The sequence below is a fragment of the Sander vitreus genome, chromosome 3, assembly GCF_031162955.1.
Source record: "Sander vitreus isolate 19-12246 chromosome 3, sanVit1, whole genome shotgun sequence".
NCBI lineage: Eukaryota > Metazoa > Chordata > Actinopteri > Perciformes > Percidae > Sander > Sander vitreus.
Window position 1 is genome coordinate 21,283,815 of NC_135857.1, and position 27,487 is coordinate 21,311,301.

General features: G+C 39.9%; 1 protein-coding gene across 2 annotated transcripts in view; it reads right to left on the reverse strand.

The window, feature by feature from the left end:
- Window positions 1-1,104: 1,104 nt before the first annotated feature.
- The window catches only part of zbbx (zinc finger, B-box domain containing), a 57,715-nt gene continuing 31,332 nt past the window's right edge, over window positions 1,105-27,487 (reverse strand). For both annotated transcript variants that reach the window (XM_078246477.1, XM_078246476.1), the window contains 11 exons: window positions 25,113-25,213; window positions 21,400-21,521; window positions 21,139-21,191; window positions 20,398-20,606; window positions 18,369-19,232; window positions 14,383-14,612; window positions 11,918-12,086; window positions 8,886-9,047; window positions 6,348-6,656; window positions 6,021-6,099; window positions 1,105-1,391 (listed from right to left, as the gene is read on the reverse strand). In XM_078246477.1, coding sequence (XP_078102603.1) covers window positions 1,310-1,391; window positions 6,021-6,099; window positions 6,348-6,656; window positions 8,886-9,047; window positions 11,918-12,086; window positions 14,383-14,612; window positions 18,369-19,232; window positions 20,398-20,606; window positions 21,139-21,191; window positions 21,400-21,521; window positions 25,113-25,213 — 2,380 coding nt within the window. In that variant the 3' untranslated portion in view covers window positions 1,105-1,309. The remainder of the gene's footprint in view (window positions 1,392-6,020; window positions 6,100-6,347; window positions 6,657-8,885; window positions 9,048-11,917; window positions 12,087-14,382; window positions 14,613-18,368; window positions 19,233-20,397; window positions 20,607-21,138; window positions 21,192-21,399; window positions 21,522-25,112; window positions 25,214-27,487) is intronic.

The following is a 27,487-nucleotide window of genomic DNA, read 5'->3' on the forward strand; positions in this document are numbered from 1 at the left end:
ATAAGGTTGGAACTGGACAATGTTGAGGCAGTGACGGAGAAGAGCATGAGGGACAAAATTAAAGCCATCTTGGATTGTTTTTTCTCATCCTCTCTACAACAAGCTGTGCAGATTAGCAGCTCATTGCAGAGAGAAGGATGAAGGACTAGATCAAAGCTTGGGCGTTGTTCCTCATAATAAGTTATCAGCAGGAGGTAATAAATCAAGTGAGAACTATGGTAATTTTCCCATAGACTTCTATACAAGCAAGCTTCTTTTTTGCAACCAGTGGAGTCGCCCCCTGCTGGAAAATAGATAGAATGCAGGTTTAAGGCACTTACCCAGAAGTGTAAAAAAAATATTTCTCTATGGTTATGGCCAGAAACGTGTTTTGTGAGGTCACAGTAACCCTGACCTTTGACCACCAAATCTAATCACTTCATCCTAGAGTCCAAATGGACATTTGTGCCAAAAATGAAGAAATTTCCTCCAGACATTTCAGAGATATTGCATTCACAAGAATGGGATGGACGGATAACTCAAAAACATAATGCCTCTGGCCACTGCTTTTGCCGGCACAAAGGCATAAAAAAAAACACAAACACTCACACACCAACATGTACACATTAACCACAGCAACGACAAACCAGTTCCAGTGCCTGCTGTTTATCTTCCCCAGCTCCTGCACACACATACAGACAGATGGCCAACAGCAGCCATTGGCACAGCTCCTTATTCCTTCCCTTACAAATCCCTTAATTTATCACCTGCAGCAGTGTCTTTAGTGTGTGTGTGTGTGTGTGTGTGTGTGTGTGTGTGAAGACAGTCTGACCTCATCCAGTGCCACCCTAACCTAATTTAGAAACAAACTGATGACAACAGATAAAAATGTAGTGCGTTCAATCCCTGTTGGAAAAATTGGCACAGCAGCAAACTGTCCCTCAATGTCTGTCACTTAAAAAACACACACACACACACACACACACACACACACACACACACACACACACACACATTGACACACAATCAAAGGGATCCAAACAAATTCCTGCTGAGAATTAAACATAACATATACATTGTGTACAGAAAACATGGACACATACAAAAAAAGAGACATACCATAACTCAAACTAAAACAGCATTTAATAGATATCTAGCAATATATTTTTTTTAAAGCAATACATTTTTCTTTTCATCTATTTGCACAACAAGAGTTCATTGTAATCCATTGTGTGTTTTTGCTCACTTTAGTCACTTGTATCTCTATGTGCATGCCTTTTCCTTATTTAACAAGCAGGTGTGTGTGTTAATGTGCATGTGTGAGACTATCTCAGGGTAGAGAGAGGACACTCTGCTGGTCTCTCTGTGCAGCCTCCTCCTCCTCATCCTTTTGTTCCTCGCTGGCTCTGCCCCTGCAAGACCAAAATCCACCAATCAAAGGCAGAACATCCTACATGCACAGCACTCAAATACCTCTCTATGATTAAAGGACAGATGTACTCGGTACTTTTGTCACTAGTTTCAGATGCAGACATCACAGATTTTGCTCCAGAAAACATATGTGATGTATTCAGACGGGTACACCAGCTAAAAGTGCAGTTTGTGTGTTGTCTGCATTCATCATCACCAGGGTTGTGGTTTGACAGGATACTGAATGTATAATTGAATTCACCTAAAAATCCACGTTGTTTGATACTTCAGATTTTTGTGTGAAATGTCTCGGCCTCTAAAGAACAGGAAGAAGGAAGTAGAAATGTTGTAAATTAGAGGGAACTGACCATTTTAAAACACTCACATTCAGAAGGTAAAATTAACTGCACCAATGGAGCATGTATACATTTTTATTGAGACATATAGGAGATGCCCCTCCCAATTTGCATCCGACTATGACAAGGCCAAATTAACTTTGGATTCTATAAAGACTACAGGCATATCAATGTGATATAGTACACAATGCCCACCTGCAGTGATCCTCCAACATATGCTACCTGGGTTTTATTACAAAACATTTGCTTTTGTCTATCTTTTGATGTCATCAAGCATCAAATTATTTTCCTCCGATTTTTTGATGACTCATTCGTTCAATGAGTGTGTTCATGACAGGTGTTCAAGGTGTTTTCTCAAGACTTAAAATGTTGCTTTGTTAAAAGTGTTTTTGTTGGTATTAGGTTAATAATTATTATCTGAGCTAGTTGACAGCTGAATATTTGATTAAGTCCACACCTAACTTGTGCCTTTTAAGATTTACTTGCAAAAAGTAAACATTCCCACTCACTGTTTGTACCATAATCCACAGCTATTGTAAAAAAATCCAACGCATGCCAATTTTGTACCTGCATGCTGCAAACTTTGCCCTGTTTCCTTGCTAGCCCTGAGTGTAACCACTAACAAGACAACAGTAGATGATATTCCTATTTTACAGAAAGTCGAGTGTACTGTGTGCATTTTTTTCATATTTTAAATGTATTTAAAATAAGTTCAGTTGAGGTCTGAGTGCAATGCTAAATGTCAATATATATACAATATACATGCATACAAATACATTCAGGATATTACACTACTAAGGAAGCAAACACAGATTAAATTGTAAATATACATCGGAGTCTCTCAGCTAAGTATAATCAATCTTAGATAGTCTAACTTTTTATTTAGCTTTTTATAACCAATCTAAAGCTTCTTGTTAGATTACTATAGATACTCTACTGTATAAACTGTACATCAGAAAATTCAGAATACATCCATTTTCCAAGTATTAATGTGATACTGCTGTGCAAGGTGACTGAAGGTTAGATCAAAGACAGCCAATAAACAGCTGGAAGCAGCTGAGTCAGAGATGGAAGATGAATAGTTTTCTGGATATGAGGTAAATATTCGTTAGGTCATAGTAGACACACACACATTAATGAATGCACGCTTACTGCACTTAATATTATACTGTAGCACGACATTGACTTGTATGCTGAGTGTGTGTACTTTAGAGTGTCCTGTTACTGGGAGAGTCACAAAAATAAATCAGTCCCTCCAGGATTTCGCGGCCGTTTTTTGAGATTGTTGCGGCCCAAAATGCCTGATTTCGCGGGAGCTTTTGTAAAAAGTTGTGATAAAAGTTGCGATGTCCTTTGTATGTTTGTTGCAATGAAGTTGCGGGAGACAGTGAAAGTTGCAAAAAAAAGTTGTGATTTTTTTTTTTTTTTATATAGTTCTTTAAAAAAAAAAGGAAACTTGTTTTGGGGAGAATAAAACTACTCTGGGCTGAGATTTCCTAGTAACCTTACCAAAAAGGCTCAGGATGCTGTAAATGTTGGTATAATATGAAAATGGCTGGTGGATTTAAGACAAAAAATAATAATTTATTGAATGAATCAAATCTGAACATATCCGTCAGTGGCTTGTTGATCTTGACATTGTTAGTTCATTTCCTAACCTGGCCTGGGACACACATTCATACGGTTTAATCAAGTACTTATTGGACTTTAACTTATCATTGCACTTACAATAATGAACATAGCTGTCCTCAATTTAGGTCATCCTGTATGTCTCATCTCCGGTTTTTCCTGCATCCACCGTGTGTGTCTGTGTGTGTGTGTGTGTGTGCGTGTCAGTCACGGGGGGAACTGAGCAGCCCCGCCAACTGCAGAGAGCCGACAGGATTGAAACAGCAGCAGCTGTCAGGGACTTTAGAGTGAAAAAACGTCACAGCGTACATTAATGTTTAAAATGTATACAGGTTGGCAGGATGGTCTTAAATGTTTTGCATTGTCTTTCGCTGTACGTTTTGTTGGTAAATGTGAGATGTTTGAGTCAGTCACACACGTCTCGTCTTCATCAGAAACAAGGAAATTATCAACCCGTGGCCGTTCTCACTCCCGCTTGGTCATTGGCTCTCAGAGTCACATACTGACGGCACGTGGGACTGCTGGGATTGGTTGAAGTCACGGGAAACTTCAGGTTATTGGTAAAATTTGCGGAAAAGTTGCGGTGATTGGTCAAAATTGCAAGTCGCACCAAATTCGCGGTGATTGGTTGAATTCGCATGAATTGGCGCGATCGCGAAATCCTGGAAGGACTGATAAATGTATATTTTATAGGTTTTATACAAGAATAAATGATCTACTAACTCAAGTTTTCCTGATAACACTGTTATTCTATATGATGGTGGGCAGCAGACCACTCTACAGTAGAACTCCATTATCATGCATTATTATTAGGAATCTCCTCTTCGATGCAACTGCAGCCACCACTCAACATCTGGGAGGAGCTGGTGGCTGAGAGGAGGATTCAATTCAAAAGGGTGGGGATGGTACAGTAAACTATATGTTAGTATATTAGAAGTATATTAGTAAATTAAAGCTACAGTTTGTGAGTTAGACCTTTTTGTTATTGCACTGTAAAATTGTAAACTGCAAACTGCATTAGAAAGAAAAAGTGAAAAGGACTAAATGTACATACAACAAACGACTTTTGTTTTGGGTTTTACCTAGGATAGCAAAACATTTGGCACAGAAGACTGGGTCCATTTCAAAGATATAAAATGTGCATTTCCCTATTTCAATGACAATTGCAAATAATGTTAAAGTTGTGATACAATTCAATGCATGGCAAGTTGCTCTTATCTCAAAATCCCTTTGCTTTGAATATTTTATGAACTGAACATTGTCCCAATGACCAAACCCTGCATGATGGGAGGAAATGTGACAATAATGACGAGGATGAAGCTGGAACAAAAACAAAAAAGATACCTGTACAGCTATGCCAAACTAGTCTGATTAAATGCATCTGTGACTATGTGTGCGTGAGTGAGTGTGTGTGTGTGTGTGTGTGTGTGTGTGTGTGTGTGTGTGTGTGTGTGTGTGTGTGTGTGTGTGTGTGTGTGTGTGTGTGTGTGAGTGTGTGTGTGTTTGTGTGTGTGTGTACGTGCGTGCGTGTGTGTTTATAGGATGTAAGGAGCTGTTTTGGAGCCCTCTGTGTAGTATGTGTTAATCCGGTTATTACACGTCTCAATGTGATATTCACAGTGCTCTGCTCAGCACAAGGCCTCTAGCGCAGATTATGCCCACTACACACACACACATACACACAAACACGAAACATTAACAACGCACAGACACACACACCCACACACTCAGTTTTGGAGATACAAGAAAAATATATTGACGCACGCACTCGCACGCACACACACGCGCACACATGCGCGCGCACACATGCACGCGCGCGCGCACGCACACACACACACACACACACACACACACACACGCACATTAAGCAGCACATTAAGGCCCGGTATCCAACATGCTGTCAAAGCTAAAGTCGTTCTGCTGGCTAACGATCCATTACACACTCCACATATCCGACAGAGAGAGGAATTGACGGAGCACAAAAAAAGAGGGATTACCCCCCATCGTGACCATTGGAATGGCGAAGGAGTGTAGGGAAGTTTAGGGGGAGAGAAAGCAATAGATTACATGACGATCATGGTGAAAAGACACAGACAAGAGTAGGAAAACAGGAAGTCATGAGGCTACACTCAGATTATCACAGAGAAAAAAAGGCCCATTTGCCTTTCAAAATGGAATGGAAACCTGCCTAAGATGCAGCTGGTACTTTTAAGTTCTGGAACTCGATATATTGACTTTCTCAGGTTCTGTAACAATAACACATTCTCTCTATTTTTGTGAACCCAGCGGCACTGCCCTATTTTAGTTAGATTTAACTGTTTTACATGCAAAAAATATTGCTGACAATCAGGGAATTAAATAGTTGCTTAATCTTCATATTGCTACAGAAACATAACCCTGGTAATGATCCACAAATAAATAGAGATTTTAAAGCTAACACTCTTTTGTTTCTGGGAATACCACTATAAAAGTTGGGATTTCAGGAAAATACTAATTCGCTGCATTCCCTGCACTTAGCCAACACAAAAATAGAGCCCATGGACTTGAGTTTACCAATGAGGATGAGGTTATGTACATTGTGTGTGCCTTGAGCAACCACAATTATTATGTGGTAGTGGGTTTAGATTGTGTGTGCATGTTACCCACTGTGTGAAACGATGATTTCCATGCTGATCTTGACTTCCACTGTTTCCTGTACCAAATACTGAAGCCTGCTTCCCTGTTTCTGAGGTAGATATTAAGGAAGGTAAGTGCATACGGCCTTAATTTATAACCATCATCACCATTATAACTCGTCATTCAACAAACATCATTGTGATTAACATCAATATTCTTTTTATTATGTAATTATTATTATCATCATCATAAAACATCAAATACAGAGTAATACTGCATGTTGATCATAGGTAGCCATAACATGATGGTGTGTTTGCATACATGACTTGTGAATGTACTTTATGTGTGTGTACGTACCGTTGGCCATGAGTCTTAGTTCCTGCTCCAGACCGTGGAGTGCGTGTGCAGTCGTGTCAGTGTCCAGGTCAGGGTCCTCACAGCCGGTCTGGTCCACACTACAAATCTCCATGATCTCCTGGGCTGCCCGGGAAAAGGGACGAAACTCTGGACCAAATTCTGAGCCCAATGTAGGACGGGACAGGCAGGCGGAGAGGGGAGGAGAGGGGAAATGAGAGAGGGCGGGAGAGATAGGTGAAGAGAGAGGGCTTGGGTTTGTCTTTGGACGGTGAGACACAGTTGGTGTGCCAGACAGGCTAGACCCTGACCCTGAATGAAAAAAAAAGAAGAAAAAAAAAGAAAGGATAAATGTATCAATGCACAGAAGGATGGATGGATGGAACGACGGATATAAGGACAGGGTTACACACAAAAACAGCTACAGACAGTGAAAGCGATAAAAGGAGATGTAGAGGAAGAAGGGAGGGGTATGCAGCTTGGGATTCAGGGAAAGTGAGAGACAGAGAAACTATCACAACAGTCAGTCGAATGAGTGGTGTCTCATCCCACTCCACTGCGAGCCCCATCAAATTGAATCAGATTGAACATCCATCCCCACCTGCTCACTGTAAATTACATCGAGGCCCCCATTGAGAAGCTATGATGGTGTGGGCGTGTATGTGCATGTGTGTTTGTGTGTGTGCGGCACACTGCTGTTTAACCAGTTTCAGCTCCAGTGTTAAGTCTTTCATTCTTTCAATCTTCCATTGTCTCCTTACCCCTCCCTCCCTCCGTGCCTGGCTCTGTCTTTCAACTGGCAAAGAACCTCCACTTAGTGCTTTACAACCACCTGCACTGTCAAACTAAGCAGCATGGGAGGAATGATGCATTCAGTACAGTGCTGCTAACATGTGCACTCACACATGCACACACCCGTAGACTCAATTTACTTCAATTTCAAAGCAGATGGGACATAGATCTAAATCTTGGTTACTGATAAAGCTCTGTGCCTGATTTAAAATGCATTCAGGGTAAATGAGAGTGAGATTAAAATCTGATATCTCTAAATTACCTCCTTCTAAAGTTCCTTAGGAAGGTCAGATTTCAATCTTTCTTGTACATATATATATATATATATATATATATATATATATATATATATATATATATAGCATTCAGTACCTTTTTCACTTGACAAATTATAATAAGTATAACTGGAGTCTATGCAACACACAACTCTAAATGGTAAAATGCAAAATGCTGTGAATGTGAAAAAGAGTGCTCAGGAACACAAAGCTATTTCAAGACATTCGTTAATGGCACATGGGAGCCAAAGCGCAGATGTTTCAGCGAGAAGCCTTCTTCAGTGCACTGTCAGACAGCACACACAGTGACAAGACAGCACAATGAGGCACACGGAGTGAGGCAACTTGCCGAAACGTCTGTGCTAAGGTTCCCTTGTGGAATTAAAAATATTGAAAACACGGTGAGCACCCAAGAGTCCTTCTGATGCTGTAATCAAATATGTTGAATGTATGAAAAAAGGTTTTTGGCTCTTGAGAGGTTTTACAAGTGTGGACCTCCTTTCAAAGTATTCACCTTAAGTCAAGTGAGTACAATGTGGGTCTCAGTGCTTTAAACTATTTGCTTTGGGTGTAAAAGCACAAATGAATACAGTAAAGGAGAGGAGTAAAACACAAAAATTATTAAAAAAAATTCCATTAATGCGTAAAAGTTTAAGGAAGAATGAAATGGAATTAGTAAGATTCATGAAAAAAAACTAAAGACAGCATGAATGAAATGGTTGATATAAACAATGAGTAAGGAGGGAAAGAGAAAGGGAATTCTGGGAACAGTTGAGCAGCGGGAGGTATTGGAGTATCACAGAGTAAATGGACTGTATTTATATAGCGCTTTTCTAGTCTTAACGACTACTCACACTACATAGTACAGGCACCATTCACAGACACATTCAGTGGCCCAAGGCTCATCGGACAACCATTCATGCACATTCAAACACCGATGGTGGCAGTTGGAGGTCCAGTTGTCTTGCCCAACATGGGACTGCAGGGCCAGGGATCGAAACCAGTGACCTTCTGATTGGTAGACGACCTCTCTACCATCTGAGCCACAGCTGCCCACAGTAAAACAGATCATCGTCTTGTCTCTCAGGTGTCTATGTATGTGTGTGTGTGTGTGTGTGTGTGTGTGTGTGAGTGTGTTGTATCGGCAGAAACGGATTACTGCAGTGTTTCTGAGATCTGAGCGAGGGAATTGATGAGAGGACACATTCCTGGACCGACGCCCAATCCTCCATGTGTGTGTCTTTAAAGTAGGTGCGTATATGACGCGTGTGCCTGTGTTTGAGAGTGATACAGTATAATCTCTTTAAACAATTTGCATACTCAGAGCCAAGAAAGTGTGGCTATAGGCAGAAATAAGGTGTATTGATTGTATGACAAGGAGTTCTGAAGAAGTAGAGCTCAGCGAGCTTGATAGTGTTCACACAGACAAAAAGCACACAAGCGTGCATTCAAGCACACACACAAATACACTTACCAGATGTTCCTAGTTTATTTGCTGATATTTCTCCTCTCTTGGAGGGTCTGGTTGAGTGAAAGTGACTTCCAGTTAGCTGCAGGTGGTTGTCCATCACTCTAAAAACCAGGTGTTCCTCAGTGTCGGTAGTAAGGGTGCTGCATGGCCTATAACCCTCTGACCCTAAAATAGAACATACATGTAAATAATGCCTACTGTCGAAACATTACATTTATTTAAAGGAAATATTGTATACAGACGGATGGGACTTTTTTACATCCCATAAAGGTCTCTGCTGACTGTTTTAAAACCATTCCATCACTCTATCCACTAACACATTCTTGTATTGCCCTTAACATGCTCTGAAAACATGTGGTATATCTGGATACAAGATAAATAAATTCAGAGGACACAGATCATGCAACACCACACTGCTATCAGTAGGCCATATGGCTAGCAAATGGAAATAGCAATGCATTTGATTTGCTATCTAAGTCCAACAGTGTGTGAGTTTGTATAGATTCATTTCATGGAATAACTTTCTGTTGGCTGACGCAGAATATAAAGCAGCTGTGTGAACTATAGAATACAGTTATTCCTTTCCATTGTTTGTTTATCAATTTAAAAAGTCAAAATAGGACAAATTACTAGTATGTATACTAGGAGTGGAAAATCACAACATATCCATTTAATATACAGTGAGAGCAATAAAAAAAAGAAGCCATGGTTATGAGGAGGTTCCCAATTTACAAATAATCTATTAGCCTAATAATAAATATATAAATGAATTCAAGCGAATTTAGTCAATTACATTTGATACAATAATTCATTCTATTCAGCAGCAGCATCTGTACCAAACCAATATTTCTTAACAAGCCTGTTCAGCCATTCATGGCAGCTGCAATGCAATTACTGCTGTTTTCTTCTTTTTCTGCAGTGGTTAGCCAATCAATTAACAGTATTGACTGGATGAAGAATCTACTAACTAGTCTAAATCTAGTAGACTAAAACTAGTCTGTCTGAATCAGACAGCCACCTTCTAAACTCACAAAAAGAAACGGAGAGGGTTGAAATACAAAAATGACTCGCATGGAAAGACACTGCTAGAATTCAGTCGGTCTGCCTGTTTCTCCATCCATTTGTCTGCTGGACTTTGATTTCTGCTTGTCTGTCTACCTGTTTATCTGCTCTCACTGCTAGTTTCTCAATACAGCTGCATGTATCTCTTCTCTCTCTCCCTCTATGGACGTTTGGTCACTGTCCTGCCTGTCTATCCATCTGCCTGTCTCTCTCTCTTTGGATGCACACGAGACAGAAACTGCACACTAACAACCTCATTTTCTGACTGACCGGGTGAAAGGGAGTAAGAGCAGAAAGGACAGAGAGGTGGAAAGGTAAAGCAGGAGACATAAAACCTGTTGGATCTCAGCCCTGCCTGGAAAAAAAGAGTAAAATAGAGGAGACAGATGGAGGGACATAAATGAGTGCAGAGTGTTCGCAAGGTGATATTCCTCCTCTCTAACCTTTCTCTCTCATTAACTTTGGAGCTTTAACGATGGTGGCAGAGACAGTGCAGGGTTTGACGAGCGGCTAGCTGCGTGGTGCGAGGATGGTAGTGCTGCCCTTGTGGGAGTCTCTCACTGTCAACCTCATTCATTTAACGCAGGCTTGACAATGACACAGTGAAAAGCTGGGCTTCAAGACTTGATGAAGGAAAAGGTTGATGGGATTATTTTGGGCCGAAATGATTTACTTAAGCAAGTGAAGTATGAATTACAATTGCTTGCTGGATCAAAACAGCAACCTCTGTTTGAAATGTACGTAATTCAACAGCCTTGGACAAGATTACAAGGTGTAATGAGCGCCACGATAAATTAAATTAGTCTGATTCGATCCAAATATTATTATTTGAACTCTAATGCAATTTGGAGGTGAATGCTAGACTTCCATCAGCCTTGTTGGACAGTATGAGCACCTGATAGACATGGCCAGTTTACAAATTATTAGTGTTATTATTTTCAACACCCATGCTGTGTTTGCAAATTGGAAATCTTTCATATACATTGGGGATACTTACCTCGATGGCGACAGCATGGTCTACCAGACACAGTTAATGTCAGAATAAAAAAATAATTGTTACAGCAGAATTTTTCTGGTTTTTCAAGGTGAAACTTGGCAAGGAAAGAAATGAGGAGGAAATACATCTATGCCATGGAAGAATTCTCTTGCAGGCAAAGCCTAGTGATAGGTAATAATGGAATACAAGCATTTTCTAGCACTAAAGGCTGATTTGACAATGTGTTTATATTAAAGACGTATGCCTTTTAACAATTCCTCTCAAAGGTAAAGTCAAAATAAACGTTGAGCGCCATGTGAAGGACACAGCCATTACTATCTACACTTTTCAGCTAGTAAAAAGAAACGAGAAGAAAAGGCAGTGTTTGTTTGCGAGTATGTGTTTGTGATGAAATGTGGACTTTCACGTTTCAAGTCTCGGGTAAACTGTGTTCACCTACAGTTTAAGAAAACGGAGGCACTAGGCACACAGGCTTAGACACAAGTGCAGGCAAGGACATACACACATGCACACACAACATAAAAAAGGCATCTCAGGAAAGCTCCCATTGGACCCACCACTAGTAAATTATCGGTGTTGTCCCCCATCTCTCGTTTTCCACCAAGCAGCCAGCGCTCCTCTGGGTTTAAAACTCATTTTCATTTCTCATGTAAGCTCTACGTTTTTACATATTTGTTCTAAATCCTATTATGAGGCCTTTGTGATATGAATAATGCTTGCAAATTGGAAAGTATCTCAGAGGAGATACTTTCCAAATTTTTTGGAAAGTATCTTTGAATTTTTTTTTAAATTGGACACAGAGGTAATCTTCACAATCTAATCTCTTGAAGCAAAAAAAAACAAAAAACAGCAATGGCAATTTCCAATGTAGTTCATAGGAAAACATGTTTAACAGTTTAAAGAACAAAATCTCAATACAATAGGAGCATAAAAATTCATGCACACGTACACCTAAGAAGACCCTTCTTTAACCTACCTGTTGGGTCTGAATCCTGCAGTGAAGTTTGGCAGGTGTGCAGCGGGTCACAGTGTGTGTGCTTTGGTGTTTCGGAGTGACCAGAATTCATGTCCAAACCCTGAGGCGGGAACCCATCCAGATCACAAAACTGCTCTGATCTAGACCCAGAACTCTGGTCGTACATCACCTACGGGGATAAGGAAACAGATGGAAAAACGCAGGAGAAGGAGGGATGGATGGAAGGAAGGAAGGAGGGAGGGAGGGAGTGGGTAAGTAGTATAAAAAGAAACATGTGGAAGGAGTGAGGCAGAAAGACGGATCATGTGAGGATGAAATAGAGAGATGACACACAAAGAAATAGATTATGGAGGGAGTCGAGGAGGGCACAGGAAGGAGGGGTACAGTGGGGGACATGCGAATAGAGTGAAGAGATTACAGGGGAATAAGGTATTATTAGTTTTGTCTTGAGTTTAATTTTCTATTCTAACGCAATCAGTTCAAAGGACAAACTGATATTCAATATCAATTTAACTTTTATTAAGACAGGTGTGTTAAAATTTGTGTTTTTTCCATTTTCTACTGTGTGAATGCATATTAATAAGCTGGTGTCTTTCACTGGAGATTATCCCCCTCTCCTGTTTCCTTTGTTTCCACCTGATGAATTGATTTTTAATTAACCCCTGGAGCTGGTGAGAGCATCTCACAACGTGGTGGGTTAGCTGTTCTTCCTGCGCTAGTGCCCTCCTGTGAGACAGGGTAAAATGCAGAAGCTCTGTTTAGTTAAGATTAGATGTGATGCATTAGCATGCTAGCCATAGCATTGCAAGACACTGCAGACGGGCCTGGAAAAAAAATAGGAAGCAAGGCTTGTAGGAATAGTGTTGCTAAGAAAGAGGAATCAGCAAGGATGGAGAATGACAAGGTGAAGACAGGACAAACGAAAGAAGAGAGGCATAACAATAAAATGGCAAGAGACCTAACACAATGGGACTGTGTAGCAGGACAAATTGGAGTTGTGTTTGTGCAGACCAATGTCTCATCATAACAAAAAGGATGTAGCAGTTGACTAGCTGCCTGAACTATAGCGTAAAGGTAAAACAAGAAGGAGAAACAAAAGAAAGAGAGGGAGAGGAAGTATAAGGATTACATGGAGGACAAGAGAGGAGAGCTCGGGTCTAAAGAGAGAAGAGAGAGAGCTGAAAAAAATTACTATCTAATCATTTTAGGACAGTTTGATTCAAGTCCAGAGGCCACAGATTACCACTATCTTCACAATCATGAACCTCATTTTTCTCCAGCTTTTTAATAAAGCACCCCCCCCCCCCTCTTATTTTCTTTCATTCCCCTGTCACAGTATAACAGATTCAAAGCATTTAATGGCTGGCATTTAAGGTAATTTGGGACCATTCAAGCAGTGTCTTTTTAATCCACTCTGTTTCTCTTTTCTTCCCTAAATGACGTGCACCTTTTACACCCCTGCCTTGGGTGTCTCCGAGCTATAGATGAATAATGTAAAATAATTAGTGTGATTCTAATGTTATCTAATAGATCAGGTCAGCTACAATAAGAAACTGTAACTTTATGTTCGCTTAAGTCTTCTAATTCTATGGAGCGATTATGTCTAATGTAATGATGTGGTTCTGTAAAACTTCTAAAGCTGGCACATTCATTCATTTTATTACCCAAACTTTAACATATTGGCACATAACTATTACGGCCTATTTGGTCATTATTTCATTCATTTGTTAGCAATCGAATGTTTGAAATATGTCACATTAATGACTTTTCTTCAGCCCTCATTTAATTATACAAGGCATTCCATTTTTATGCAATCACAAATTGTGTGTGCCTATAAAATGTGTTATGTGTTAATGTGTGTATTAGTGACCTCTGCATTAAAAACAAGGGTGGCTGTGAGTGTGATGTCTTTTGATATAATTATTATGAGTCATATTTCTGTATCTCTCTCTTTCTCTCTCTCCCTCTCCCCCAACCTTTTTTTACTGGAAATGCATGATCTTGGGGGGAATTGTTGGCTCTAGACCTACTCTATCTGTAAACGTGTCCTGAGATAACTTCTGTTATGATTTGACACTATAAATTGAATTAAATTGAATTGTATCTTATCAAAAGTACTGAGTTGGTGTCATATTCCTGGACACTTTGAACAAGTCACACAGGAACAATGATTTCATGCTTTCTAATATTTCACCTAACTGCTATTTTCCTTTGGCATCTTCTTATGAAAGTGGTAGGCAATAGCTGCAAATGGACTAAATAATAGATTAAATGTAGTAGGCTTATGGTAGTATCACTGGTATAAAGTGAAATCTTTGATTGATGTGTGATTGTTATAAACTTTTGAGCCCTGTGAAATAATAATATGCCTTGTGCTCCCCAGAAAACAGTGCCATTACAGCTCTCTAGCCCATGGTTCTTCCTGCAAGAAGCAAAAAGCATGTGGGAATATGGAAACATGTTACCATGGATGGTTCTGACAGCTGTTCTTGCTCATCAGTCTGCGAATCATTTTCTCTGTCTGCATCTGCAGGAACAAAGGGATCTTCTGTATGAGATATGGCAGGATTCCCTTGCTCCTCTTCTCTGGATCTCCCTCCCGTAAAACGTCCGTGCACCTGTGCTTCTTCATCTGAAGAGTCTTCCTCATGTGGAGCCAGACCCAGGCTATCACTGGACATTTCATCACTACTGTCTTCATAAAAACAGAAACATATTTTTTAAGAATTTGTTTTTTTTCAACATATATAATCTAAAAAGAAAATTATATCTATAAAAACAACGTGACTTTCAAGGTAAATAGTATCAACACATTGACTGTCCTTAATGTATTATGCTTTGAATCACTGAAGCAAGGTTTTCATCTCTAAAATCCAATTAAAAATGAAAAAAGTGAATCTAATGTCCCTGACATCGCATCATGTGCATCAAGCTCTAAAGCAGGCTTTCAGTTCCAGCTATAGGAAGTGAAGGGTTAGAAGGATGCAAAGGAAGATGGAAAACACAGAGCTGAAGTGTGAAGTGTGACTGAGAAAACGTAGAAGCAAAAGGTTATCTATTTAAAGGCCAGATTTTAGCACACATTTTTAATTCTAAAGAGACATATGAAAAATAATCCCAGATGTTTTTTTGAAAAAGAAAATTGCCCTCAGCAAACCAAACCCATGCATCACTTCGGAATGTGCACACAAACAGACACTCATACAGCGTACTTCAGCAATTCAGTAAAAAACACTTTTACATGTGTATCTAGTATTCTAGAGTGAATGTGTGTGTGTGTGTGTGTGTGTGTGTGTGTGTGTGTGTGTGTGTGTGTGTGTGTGTGTGTGTGTGTGCGTGTGTACACCTGCATGTACAGTAAGAGAAATAAGTGTGTATCTGGATCACTGAATCCTAATGTGTGTGCTGTATACTAAGAGGAATTCAGGGCCATTATTTACAGTGTAATTACCTCCATGTATGCCGTAGCATCATGTCAGGTACTTAAAACCTAAAGAACACTTTTTATGGTTGGATCTAAATTGTCTTTGACAGCTCAGTGTTATAAAAGGAAACCATTATTGTTGAGATCCACAAGCATTTCATTCATATAAACTGCCTGCCAATTGAGAATTGTATTCAGGCAAAATGTAGCATGACAAAGTGTTCTATCAGGAATCACTTCACTGCAGAGACCTGTGCTTCTCCACCCATAACTAGGAATGTTTATTTCTTTCTTTTCTTTCTTTTGTAACCCAAATCTTGTTCCCCATAAATGATTGGAGATCATCTCCACCAAATAATACTGCCTTAAAATGCAAAATGTATCATATCAATGTATGAGATACAACTACAAATAGACTGCATGATGGAGGCATACTATAAATAGTAGTAGTACAGTGGAAAGTAAGGACGTTTAGGTGGATGGGTATATAACATATTTGCCTTTAGTTGCAAGATTTAGCCACAGTACAGCATGTATTGGTTTAAAACTGTTTTAACCATTTTTTTTAACCTGGCTACTTAGAATTTCATGCATGCCTCTTTGGAGATCACCCTGGTAAGAGAGTCTAACTGGTAAAGAATACACACAGAAAAAACAGACATGAGGACAAATTATTAATACAAAAAAGTCAGTCAAAAAAAGCTGAGTCACTGTAAAACATTTGAGAATAGTGTGGGTGGCTTTGTAAGATGTGACAACAAGAGTGATGAAGGTCAAAATTCTAGCAGCACTTCTAGTACCATAGAAGAGCAATTGAATTCTGAAATCCAAAACATTTGAGTCTATTATCATGCTGCTTGTCTGCCTTTGGACCCAAGTAGTTGTGGCCTTCAGCAGGTTGATCAAGAACTGTATTCAGAGCCCCAGACTAACTTTTTTCACTAGGAGCACAGTGGCCCCCAACTGAAAATGTTAGGGGCGCAACCAGAAAATTTAGGGGCACACACCATAAATCAACATGCTAACCAAATATTCACATCTCTACTAATTTCCACTGTATTACTAATAAATACTTTGATAATAGATGCAAAAATTACAATGTGCTGTTTCAAATTCAGTGTCACTTTTGAAGATGCAACATAAAATGTTAACCGACAGCACCATCGTTGTCATGAAAAACAAAATATATATATATATATATATATATATATATATACCAGCTCTAGTCTACAATTACAATGAATTCAACTTAAAATTAAACATGCATTGTTTAGGGTACTACTGAACCAATATTGGTACCGATACCTGAAATTCGGTTCCGTTACCCAATGGTACCTTTTTTTTGGTACTTTCCCTCTATAATTACAAAACAATTATTTCAGTTGTAAAGCATGTAAAGCACTTTGAGTTGCCTTGTTGCTGAAAGGTGCTGTAGAAATAAAGTTGCCTTGCCTTACAACCTCAGCCTGTCAGTCAGTCACCAGGGCACAGAAACCACTGTTGTACCTGCTTAGGAAGTGTAACGTCAACAGCACCGCGACCGCTTTCAGCTCTCCATTAATATCATATCGCAGCAAACGCTGTCTGCGTAAAGTTTTAAAAAACTGTAACCACACTTGAAACCACTTCGGCTCTTTATACTACCAACATTTCCGTGACTCACTGTGACAACAAAACTGCAGAGCCGACGTAGTTTGCACCGTCCGCAGCTATGAGAGGACAGATAAGCTTGAGCTTATGCGCTCTCAGGTACCGAAATTTCGACGTTTAACGTGTAAAAAATGGGGCAAATTTACTGGTTGCACATGTGCGACTGGATGTAAAATTCAGTCGCACACTCTCAAATTTTGGTCGCAAAATGCGACCATTTGTTCGCAGTCTGGAGCCCTGGTATTTAAGCATTACCTCTAGTTTTTGTTTTTTTAAGACTTTCAGTGATAAAGTCCAGCCAAAAAGGAGGCCTTGACAATAAAGTTGTTCTCGATAATACAACAAGTTGCTAGAGTTTTTCATATTCACTAATGACTCATAGAGTAGAAGGTGAAACTATACAAAAAAACCCACTTCTTTAAGATCTATGCCATGAGATTAGAGGTAGAGATGTTCTTTCCCAATTACATGATCTTAGTTGGAGCTGTTAATTATATGAAGTGTAAATTGGCAAATGTTTTTGGAATAATGAGGAATGAGGAACCAACTAAGGGACCAACTGAGCAAGGAACTATGTCACTGGTATTGACATGAATGTAGGAGGACTGAATTCTGATTTTATTTGTTGTTATTCATGAAAATAGTGAGTAGCTTTGTCGGTACCTGAAGTCCAAGTACAGACGCTGAATCACATTACTACAGTATGACAAAGTAGTGGTGTATCAAACAGTTAAGGAGCTTACGTATGGTGAAACAACGACCCCGTGAATGTGTGAGAACACCAATTGCAGCGTCTTCTTGTACCAAAACAAACATAGATGGCTTCCAGCAGCTTGTTTATATGCAGTGCAATTTGTGCTGTAAAGGCTAAAAGGAAGGAAAAAGTGCAGCAGTTGGGTGAGATCCTGGATGGAGAGGCGCAGACTGGTATTATTTCTCCCTTGAGCGAAATACCACCGCAGATGTCAGTCACAAATCTCAAACATGTTTTAAAATATATTTTTAAGAACTACTTGCAGTGACTGAAGACTCAAGATTAGAATCTTTACATATCACACACTATATGATTTTATCTGCTGACTGTCAACACCCGATGACCCAGACTGGAACAGACCAGGTCCAATTTGGTCCTATCAGTCGTCACGCCCAAATAATCAGCTCAACAGTCGCCATGCCTTTACATAATGCTTCCAAGAAACACTCTGGGAATTTTTGATACATAGTAAAATAGTTACTATCACTTGTAAACTTATTAACCATTAGCAACCATTTCATGATCAAAAAAAGTTAAAATTGGTGCTCTTGTCACCATCTCAACACTATGAATGCACACACAAATATACAGACAAAGAGAGGTCTTTATTGCAATTCACTTACCCGTGGATAGCTCCTCGTTCTCTTCCATTTGCACAGCTAAAGGGGGATACTTGATGACATCTACGAAATGTGATGGAAGTGATGGGATACACTGCATATCCTGAGTTGATTCATGTTCACCAGAGATGGGGGTAGAGGCCATAAAAATTGAAGAATCCTCTGTTTTTAGAGTTGACCCATGACTAGAATATGCATCTGGAGGGGACTTGTTAAATAGAGATGAACTGGATAGGGTTTTTACAGGTGGACCTGGTTCCAATGGTTTTGGTCGTGGGTTTGGACTGGAAGATACAGGTGACAGAGGGACAGAGAGAGCAGAGAGATGCTTCTCTGCTAGGAGAGACTCTGTGTCACAGCAGGAATGTTTGGATTGCCTTGGGGACTCCAGATTGCTTGGGGGCGATTGGGAAGGCTTCAGTGATGAGATTGATTCTGGGAATAACTGGGGAGATTGGGGTTGTTCTGGTAATAGAGATGAGTCTGAACCTTTTTGTAATGGGGTTGATTGGTAAACATTGGGCAATAAGGTTGACTCAGTGGAGCTTAATGGTGAGACTGTGAAGGTAGACCTAAGGGAGAAGGATATGGATGGAGAAGGGGAGAAATGCTCTTCTGGAATTGGAGGTCTGGTACTAGCCAAATGAGAACCATCAGGTGGATACAGGAGAGGAATCTCAGTTTGGGAATGTGCTAGGGAGGGGGAGGACAACAATTGTATTGATCCACAGTCATGTTTTGATTTATGGACATCGGGAGGGCATTTGGGCTTTTGTGACATTGAGGTTGGTGTCTTGATTGATGTTTGTGAAGTCCTTGAAATCTCAGCAGTGGTGCATGCAGATGGCTTACTTTTAGAGGACGATGCTGTGCCAAAGGTAAGACAAACAACAACAAGGACATTAGTTGCTTTCGCAGGCATGTGATCACATGTTTTTCATGAACACCGGTAGGGATTATTACATTTGTCCTTGACTAAGGCTGTGCTGCTCAATACTGATTTACAACTAACATCCAATTATGTCATTATATTTTTCATGGTGGCCAATATTTAATAGACATGATCAACTCACCTTTTTCAACTGACCTGCATGTGTAAAAGACAACAATGTTCTAACACCTGGAATGTCCATGACAAAACTAAGGGTGTCATCACAAACCACCACTGGTTCTTAGGCCGACTACACACTGCCTGCATGGCGTTTCTGTTGCGTGTCAGCTGCGTGGATTTTTTGTCTTTACACACCAGAAATGTGTCTGACGTGGCGCTGCTGCTGCTAGCCTTGTCTGTACACATGTATGTTTCCCATTGATAAAATGAAATACCATGTTAAATACAGACTGATTTGATTACAGCAAAGACAACGTCGGCAGTATTGACAGCAAAATAGGCTACAGAATATTTCGTTCTGTACTGACAGGTTTTTTTTTTTTATTACATTTATATCTACATTTATATCAAAGCCCAGAGACTTTCAAACATCAACATGTCATTTATTAATATTAATTATGTTCGTGTCAAAATGACATATAAACATCTTTTCCTATTTTATTTTGCCTGGAAACGCTTCCAACATGCTTGCGTGTCACGTGAAAAATAGTTGTTCTATTTCTAGCATGCACGTGTTTTCGTTGCGGCTCGAGACGCGCCTGAGATGTGCGTGCCACGCAGGCAGTGTGTAAGCTCTAACTGGTTAACATGGGAGCCGAAATATAAACGGACACGCCACGCAGCTGACACGCTCACGCCACGAAGCCAGTGTGCAGCCAGCGTTAGAGCTTATTTCATATGATACAGCCTTACTTACTGAAAACTGGACACGTTATACAGCCACAGTTATCTTTGTTTGATTAGACAACAACTGAAGTTCTGTATTTTGCTCTGAAATTTCAACCCAACGTTATTTACAAAATTTTTACATATATAATAATATCTAACATTGAATCTGCTTTCTGTAAAAAAAAAAAAAAAAAAAAAACTGTAGACAAAGCCGTTTTCATCCTCATAAAAAAAAAACAACACAAAGCTCACATTTCATAGAGTGTTCTGCTTGTGAAGTCTGAGGCTCAGATAGATAGAGCTTTTGAGCTGCTTTGGGTTGTGCTGGTACTGGAGACTGCCTGGATGGTTGTGCTGAACTGAGCTGAGAAGAGTAGTTGACTTTTGAGGACCCGTCGCTGATTAAGCCCACTTGGGGCACAAGTGTTAGTTTACTGAGGACCTGCTGATCAGAGGGAACCCTGTATGGGAAATTGAAAGGCTTTGTGTGAGAGAGAGTCCAGGTACACCTCCTTATGGCTACACATTAGTTTCCTGGCACTTGACATTGTTCTACTTGAAAATACTGGCAACCTTTTGAAAGATTTAACAGATTGTCTTTAATATGAAAATTCCTTATTAAACACTGACAGAACTGTAATGCCTGCTAGTAATGTTGAGATGTTTACGCCCCAATCTTTGACTATTGACACCAACCTCCACAACACTGCTCTTTCTATTATGTCGGGATGTCCATGCCCATATGTATCATATAATATATTAAGAGGTGACTGGATGTGATGATAATTCTCTTTTTTTCCTTTGTCTCAAAAGGAACAACAAAGCTAATTTAATCAAGTGGACACCCATTGTTCACATGATTGTTTACCAATTCCCTTGCAGTCTATGTATTAGACAGACGCAGCCAGTTAAGATTTTTCACACAGGCCAGTGTGAATATGCTAGGCACCTGTGAGGTCACAGTAGATACTTTTTTTTAAAACTTTGGCTCACTTTCTGTTGTTGTCTGTCCTCTGTTCAGCAACAAAAATCCCATCTTTGTCTCTCTGTAGAAAACAAAAGACAACAGTGTTGTCACACATGTGAATCAGACAAAGAGAGAAATGGAAAGAAAGAATATGGAGGGTGTGTGTGAGCCTTGTACGCAGGTTTGTGTCTACTCCCACATTTGCCCTGTTTAGATCCACTGTGTTCAGTGTGTGTTCATGTAGGTAAAACACGTTTGCTAAAATGAAATGCTTCAGTCATTCTCACCTCATCCAGGACTTCTATGACGAGGCACAGTTCAGGTGAAGTAATCTGAGGCTCAGTCCTGCCCCTGCTGACAGGGACAGCAAACAATGATGCACAGTAGCGATGGAAATCCTCCTCCTGAGCTATAAACGCGGGAACGCACGCACACACACACACACACACACACACACACACACACACACACACACACACACACACACACACACACACACAAGAGGGAGACTCATGTAATGTGTTGCAATGTTAGGGACAACGTAAAGTTATGGGCTGCTTTTTTTAGCTGTTAAGAACACATAGACATAGAAACTATTGATTAATTTGCTCTTTAATGCTAAAATGATCGTTGATTCAAGAAATCATTCAACGGTTGCATTGACAGTAGAATTTATACTGTAATTAAACATGCATACTGGACAATGTATCACTCACAGCCCAAATCTACAACCCCTCAGCATTCTGTTTGACCCTCAGGTCGACACTCAACTTTTGGCATCCAGCCAACTTATCTATCAAGCTTTGCTATGCTTTGGCAGCACTGAAGGTGACTCAAACTTGAATGACAACTGATGGACACAGCCATAATGAAAGCTAAACAAGAGAATCAATTTAAACTTGTTTTTATCACAGATCAGTTAATACCATATACAAATATTCACAATAACAAATATTCATAACACAATTTACCAGTTGAATTATACTTTCATCAAAGCAGTTTTTTTAAAAACATTTTTTGTCAATTCTTCATTCATACATCCACCTCCATGCTTCAGGTTTAAATTACCTCAACTGTCAGAGAGGCACTTCACTGTCACTTTTAATTGAAAAATGGCCAGGCAATTAGAGCTGGTTAATGTGATTGCTTACAATGGCATAAACCAAGTTAAAAAAAATTGTAACATACAAACGTAAATAGAAAGATGTGTGCTTCTTCTTGTTGTTTCCAGCAACTTGATCAGTTTTTTTACTTATGAAAAATGCCAGTGGACATGCTGGGACCCTTGATACCAATATGGACATTTTCTTGTCGTCCACCCTCTTCCTCTGGGAATCAGAGGTAAGGGTCATAGAGAGCTACACAATTGGGTCTGTATTCATTTATTATCTTGTTTCAGTTGAAAGGTGCTGGTGACACAGGAGGGGATAAACAGTGGTTTCTCTTCTGATGACAAAACTCCGCTGCATAAAAGACAGCAGACATGTGGTAATCTATAGTACTTGTATGTCTACATGATTATCTGTGTGCAAGTATTGATATTCAGCCTGTTACTGAGCAAATATCTACAGATAAGTTCAACTCACATGGTAATTTAAGAAGCGATACATATGTGGGACTACGTCCTCTTACCTTGATAGGCACATAACATATATTGAACATTTAAAATATGATTTGCTATACTTACACAATTTATAGTTAATTTGTTGTGACACTATAAATAACAATGTATGTTGAAATCTCATTTTCTTTGCCTTAAGCTGTAAATTGTTCAGTCTGGGTCTTTCTGTCGTACTACAAGTTACCTGTCTGTGCCACCTCCCTCTCTCTCTCTCTCTCTCTCTCTCTCTCTCTCTCTCTCTCTCTCTCTCTCTCTCTCATACTAACAATTCTTCTATCACATCACCACATGGGTCTGACAGCTCAGGAAAATGAGAATTTAAAACAAGAGAGAGCTCCCCACATGATGCCGGAAAACAGCTTTTATTATTCATGGGCACACACATAGCCCACCCTTTCATATTCAAAGACAGGAGAGGAGGACAAACTCAGCAGCCTGTAGTTGGCATGTGTTGGCAAAGTTTGAAGCAGGTGGAAGGAATAGTTTATCAGCTGCTAAACAGCTCTATATTTCCCAAAGACACCGCTGTCTTCCTCACATCTGCATATCACTGAAACAATGGAATGTCAATTATTAAACTGTGTGCAGAGAAATTAAATTCATGATTTGAATAACTGTGTTTTTAGTAGACAAGGATCAGTATATTTAAGAGCTTGAGTAAAATAACCACTTTAACTACAAATAGTTTGAGAAAGCTACAGAGATGTGATGGAACAAGAAGTTGCCTAAGATAAGTGCAGATCTGCCTGTTTGTCTTTATGTTAGGAAGTGTGACGCAGGAAGATTTCTGGTATACTTATATTTGTTTGATATATATTTTGATACAACCCTCCATGCCCTTGAAAAAGTATGACAAAAGTGTACCATACTCAGATTCACGAAACAAATTGTCAAAGTTCTGGGTGAATGTTGGGTTAATGAGAATTTTGCAACTAAGAATACTGGGTCATGCAATTGAAAAGGTTAAGAACCCCTCCTTTGGGGAGCTCCTCCAAAAGAGCATTTTTCACAAAATAAAACTATGTAACCACTTGCAACAAATGGTCTAATCCTCTGAAGTTAATGCCTCTGACTGAACTGAAAGCCTTCAGCCTCAAAAAGTCCAAGATCTGACGGAAACAGTCTGGTCGCTAATAGCTTTCTTACCATGTATCTAGAGGTTATTCTTGAATTTCATGCCTGTGTCTTGTGAAAAACAAGGAAATGTTGCGTAATCAAGTCCTTCATCAAAACAAATGTTTTGTTCTAGGTCACACAGGTAGCTTAAGGCTTATTTAAAAAATCAACCAGAATTTGGGAAGAGAGAGAGTGATTAGTATGTTTTGAATGGGATTTATAAAAAAGCAACCTATGGTTGAATGGCAGGCATTATTAAATATGCTGGGACAGTGAGAGAAAGACGTGAGAAAAGTACAAATCTGCCTATCTGTAAAAGTTGTAATACTTAGGAGATAGGAGCAGTTTCAAGCTGTATAGTTACTTTAGACTGTTGTTAAGGCATCACTGATGCATTAGACCAGACACAGTTTAGAGCTGCAAGAGATAGTTAATTCATAATACGTACCCTAGTCCTTTAAGAACACTCCAGTTACTAAAAAAATATTAATCAAAACTATAACTTTACTGTGTCAAATTTGGGTGGTTTCCTTGTCAAATATTAAACATTCTATGGGGAGCACAGGGAACCATTTTGACCTCAAATGATTTTGAAAGAAACAACTATTTGAGATAGACAGCTATGAGAAAAGGGGCAAGCAAGGACTTGCAGATCCTAACAAGGTCAGGATTGGAGTGAATGTTGATTGATGTGATGAGAGGCAGTTGACAGCCCCAGGGTCCAGAGGTTTGGAAGGGGAGAGATAACCGTGGTGTACCTGTCTCCTGACAGCCTCGGCTGGGGGCCAGACAGCCAGGACACTCCCCTGACTGATGAGCTCCAGGCCCTGAGCCTCAGACTACAGGCCAACCCCCACCCTCTCTCCATGCCCCATTCCTTACCCAGGCAGAGTGCAACCTGTCAGGCATGAGCCACCTCTAACGGCCCTCTGCCCACACAATCACAGCCAGTGATTACCCGTCAGACCGCCTCGGACGGATGGGCAGGCACTGATACGTCTGACCCGTAGAGAAGGTGTGTGTGTGTGTGTGTGTGTGTGATCTGTGAAACTATTTTATCCATAGCTGTTTCTTTAGTCTGAGAGCCTGTATGTATATCAGAAAAGTGTCATGTACAGCAAGAGCACTCAACACGTCAAAAGGTGCTAATGGCTAACAGTGTGTGTGTGTGTGTGTGTGTGTGTGTGTGTGTGTGTGTGTGTGTGTGTGTGTGTGTGTGTGTGTGTGTGTGTGTGTGTGTGTGTGTGTCATAAAATGTTTTACCTGTTAGGCTGCTTGCAGTCTTCTCCTCAGTGTTTGTGTTAGGTAGTGATTGTAAATCTGTACTGAAGGCCAACGATGGACGATAGGTTTCGATTGGTGTTCTGGAAACATAAAATGATAAATATACATGAATAAGGAATAAAACATAAACTCATACACTCTAGGCCTGACCCCAAACAAAACAATAATATTGACTGAGTAACAATTGTCTTATTTTCCTCTTTTCAGTCCCATGCTCTTTCTTTAACTCTCTTATCCTGAAACATGGATGGCTGAATGGATAGGTGGATGTATTGATGTTTGCATGGATGCTTTCTAAATTAGTTTTGTTCTCTTGTCAAATCATTCAGCTGTAGCTTTTTTTTGTAGTTTTTTTACAAAAAAGGAGAAAATGAGATACAGTATAACTGCAATGCAATTGAATGCAATTTGTATAATACTTGATTTTGGTTTAAAAGATCTCTAAAAGATCTCTCCTCTGCAATAAAGCAAAGTTAAAGCAAGAGGGATTTTGACAGCAATGAGCCCTTCAATAGGACCATTATTAGTGCTATATTTGCCTTGTGGACAGCGGCTTAGCTCAATCAAATATGACATTCGTACCAAAAGTGCTTTATGGAAGTCACAACATCTTTGGTGATATTTCATCCATTACTCCAACTAGCTAAGCTTCTATTTCTGTACTTGAAGGTAAAACTTTAGCTCTAAGTAAAGTAACTGTATGGCACAGGTCAAATTAGGTGCTTCAGACCGGTCCAACCTGTCGTTTACTATAAAACACAATTGACAGTTTATAGTCAAATATAAAAAAAGTTGAAGTCTCGGTGGAGAAACAATGTAAAGAAAACAATAGACGTGTTGACATTTTTGTTGATAGAGTTGTATCGAGGCATTCTGAAATCTACTGTGTATGCTCAAGCATAACAAATAGAGTTATTTTCAAGCTAATAACCTAATGGCTCTGCCCTTATTCCTTTCATACAAAGACTTGGAACAACATCATCCAATAATGGTTCTATGGCTTGTGTTATGTGCAGGCAGGTCACTGTGTCTTATTGTGTGTAGGCCTAACAGTGTGGCTCCCACATTTTTTACTTTGAGAAAGCCTTGTAGATGACCTGTACTTTAAAGCGATTACAAGTAACTATATGTCTTTTTCTTTGGATAAAAAATAACATTGGACCAGATTTAGGTTTTAAATTTGGCATTACAAGTAGGATGCAGTCAGGTCAGGTCTTACAGACGTAGCTCTAGGCCAGTTCAGATCTCAGTTATATGCCTGTTCAGACTTTTATTTCAGGGTTCAGTGCCTTGATCACAGATATTTTGACTCTGACAGTTGATGGAAGGGCTAGCATTCCCTGCAACACTGCCCAGCCAGCTCAGGAAATCAGATTGATGCCCCCCCCCGGTCACAAGCTTGCTTTCTGTAACTTGCACGCCACCCACAAATCTAACAAGGTGATAGAATTTATGACTCTAATATAGCTGAACACTTTTAGCAAATTCTTTTAAACTCCTTCCTCCCCCACGCTCCCTCCTCCCTTCACTCTCTTTCCCATTATTTTAGAGACTTGTTAAAATTCAGCCTCCCACTCTTTCTTTCTGCCAGCCAGTTAGTCTTTCTGTCTCTCCATTAAGCTCTGCCACCATCACCGCTGCAAGCTTATTGCACTCTAGATTGGCACGCTAGTCTATTCCAGAGTTAAAGGCTGCTACAGCTGGGGATGTAGAACATTCCAGCTCAGGCAGTCAGCAGGCCTAAAACTACAGTCTGCTCTCCTATCCTCTGGCCTGCTCTCCAGTGAGCTACTCAGCCCAAAAGGAGCCGCTTAAATAAAGGGCTGTAATAATGGGACCTGCTGAAGCCAGACCCTCAGGTAGTCTATTGCACAATAAGTGCTGAGAAACTCCTATTACACCAGTGGCTTATGTAGGCTGATTACAGAGAGGACGGAGATGCAGCAGAGGCATGTGTGGTGGTGGCAAGAGAAGGTGTGTGTGATGTGAGAAGTAGAGCTTGTTGTGTGTGTGTGTGTGTGTGTGTGTGTGTGTGTGTGTGTGTGTGTGTGTGTGTGTGTGCATGTGTACTGAAATCATCTAATGTTCATGGGCACATGTAGACATGAAGGTGAGAGAGAGAGAGAGAGAGAGAGAGAGAGAGAGAGAGCAGCGGTGGTCAAGCGAGGGGCGTGACACCCACACACTGCAAAAGAAAAAGACAAGAGAAAATACAGGCAGGGTATCTGCAGATACAGTCACCACACACTTCTAGTAGGTCATAAGTGATGATTGAGAGGAATAACTTTTGTATTAGTCTATACATTGTTTTTAGTAAAATCCTGCATTATATACACTACATCACAGCCTGAACT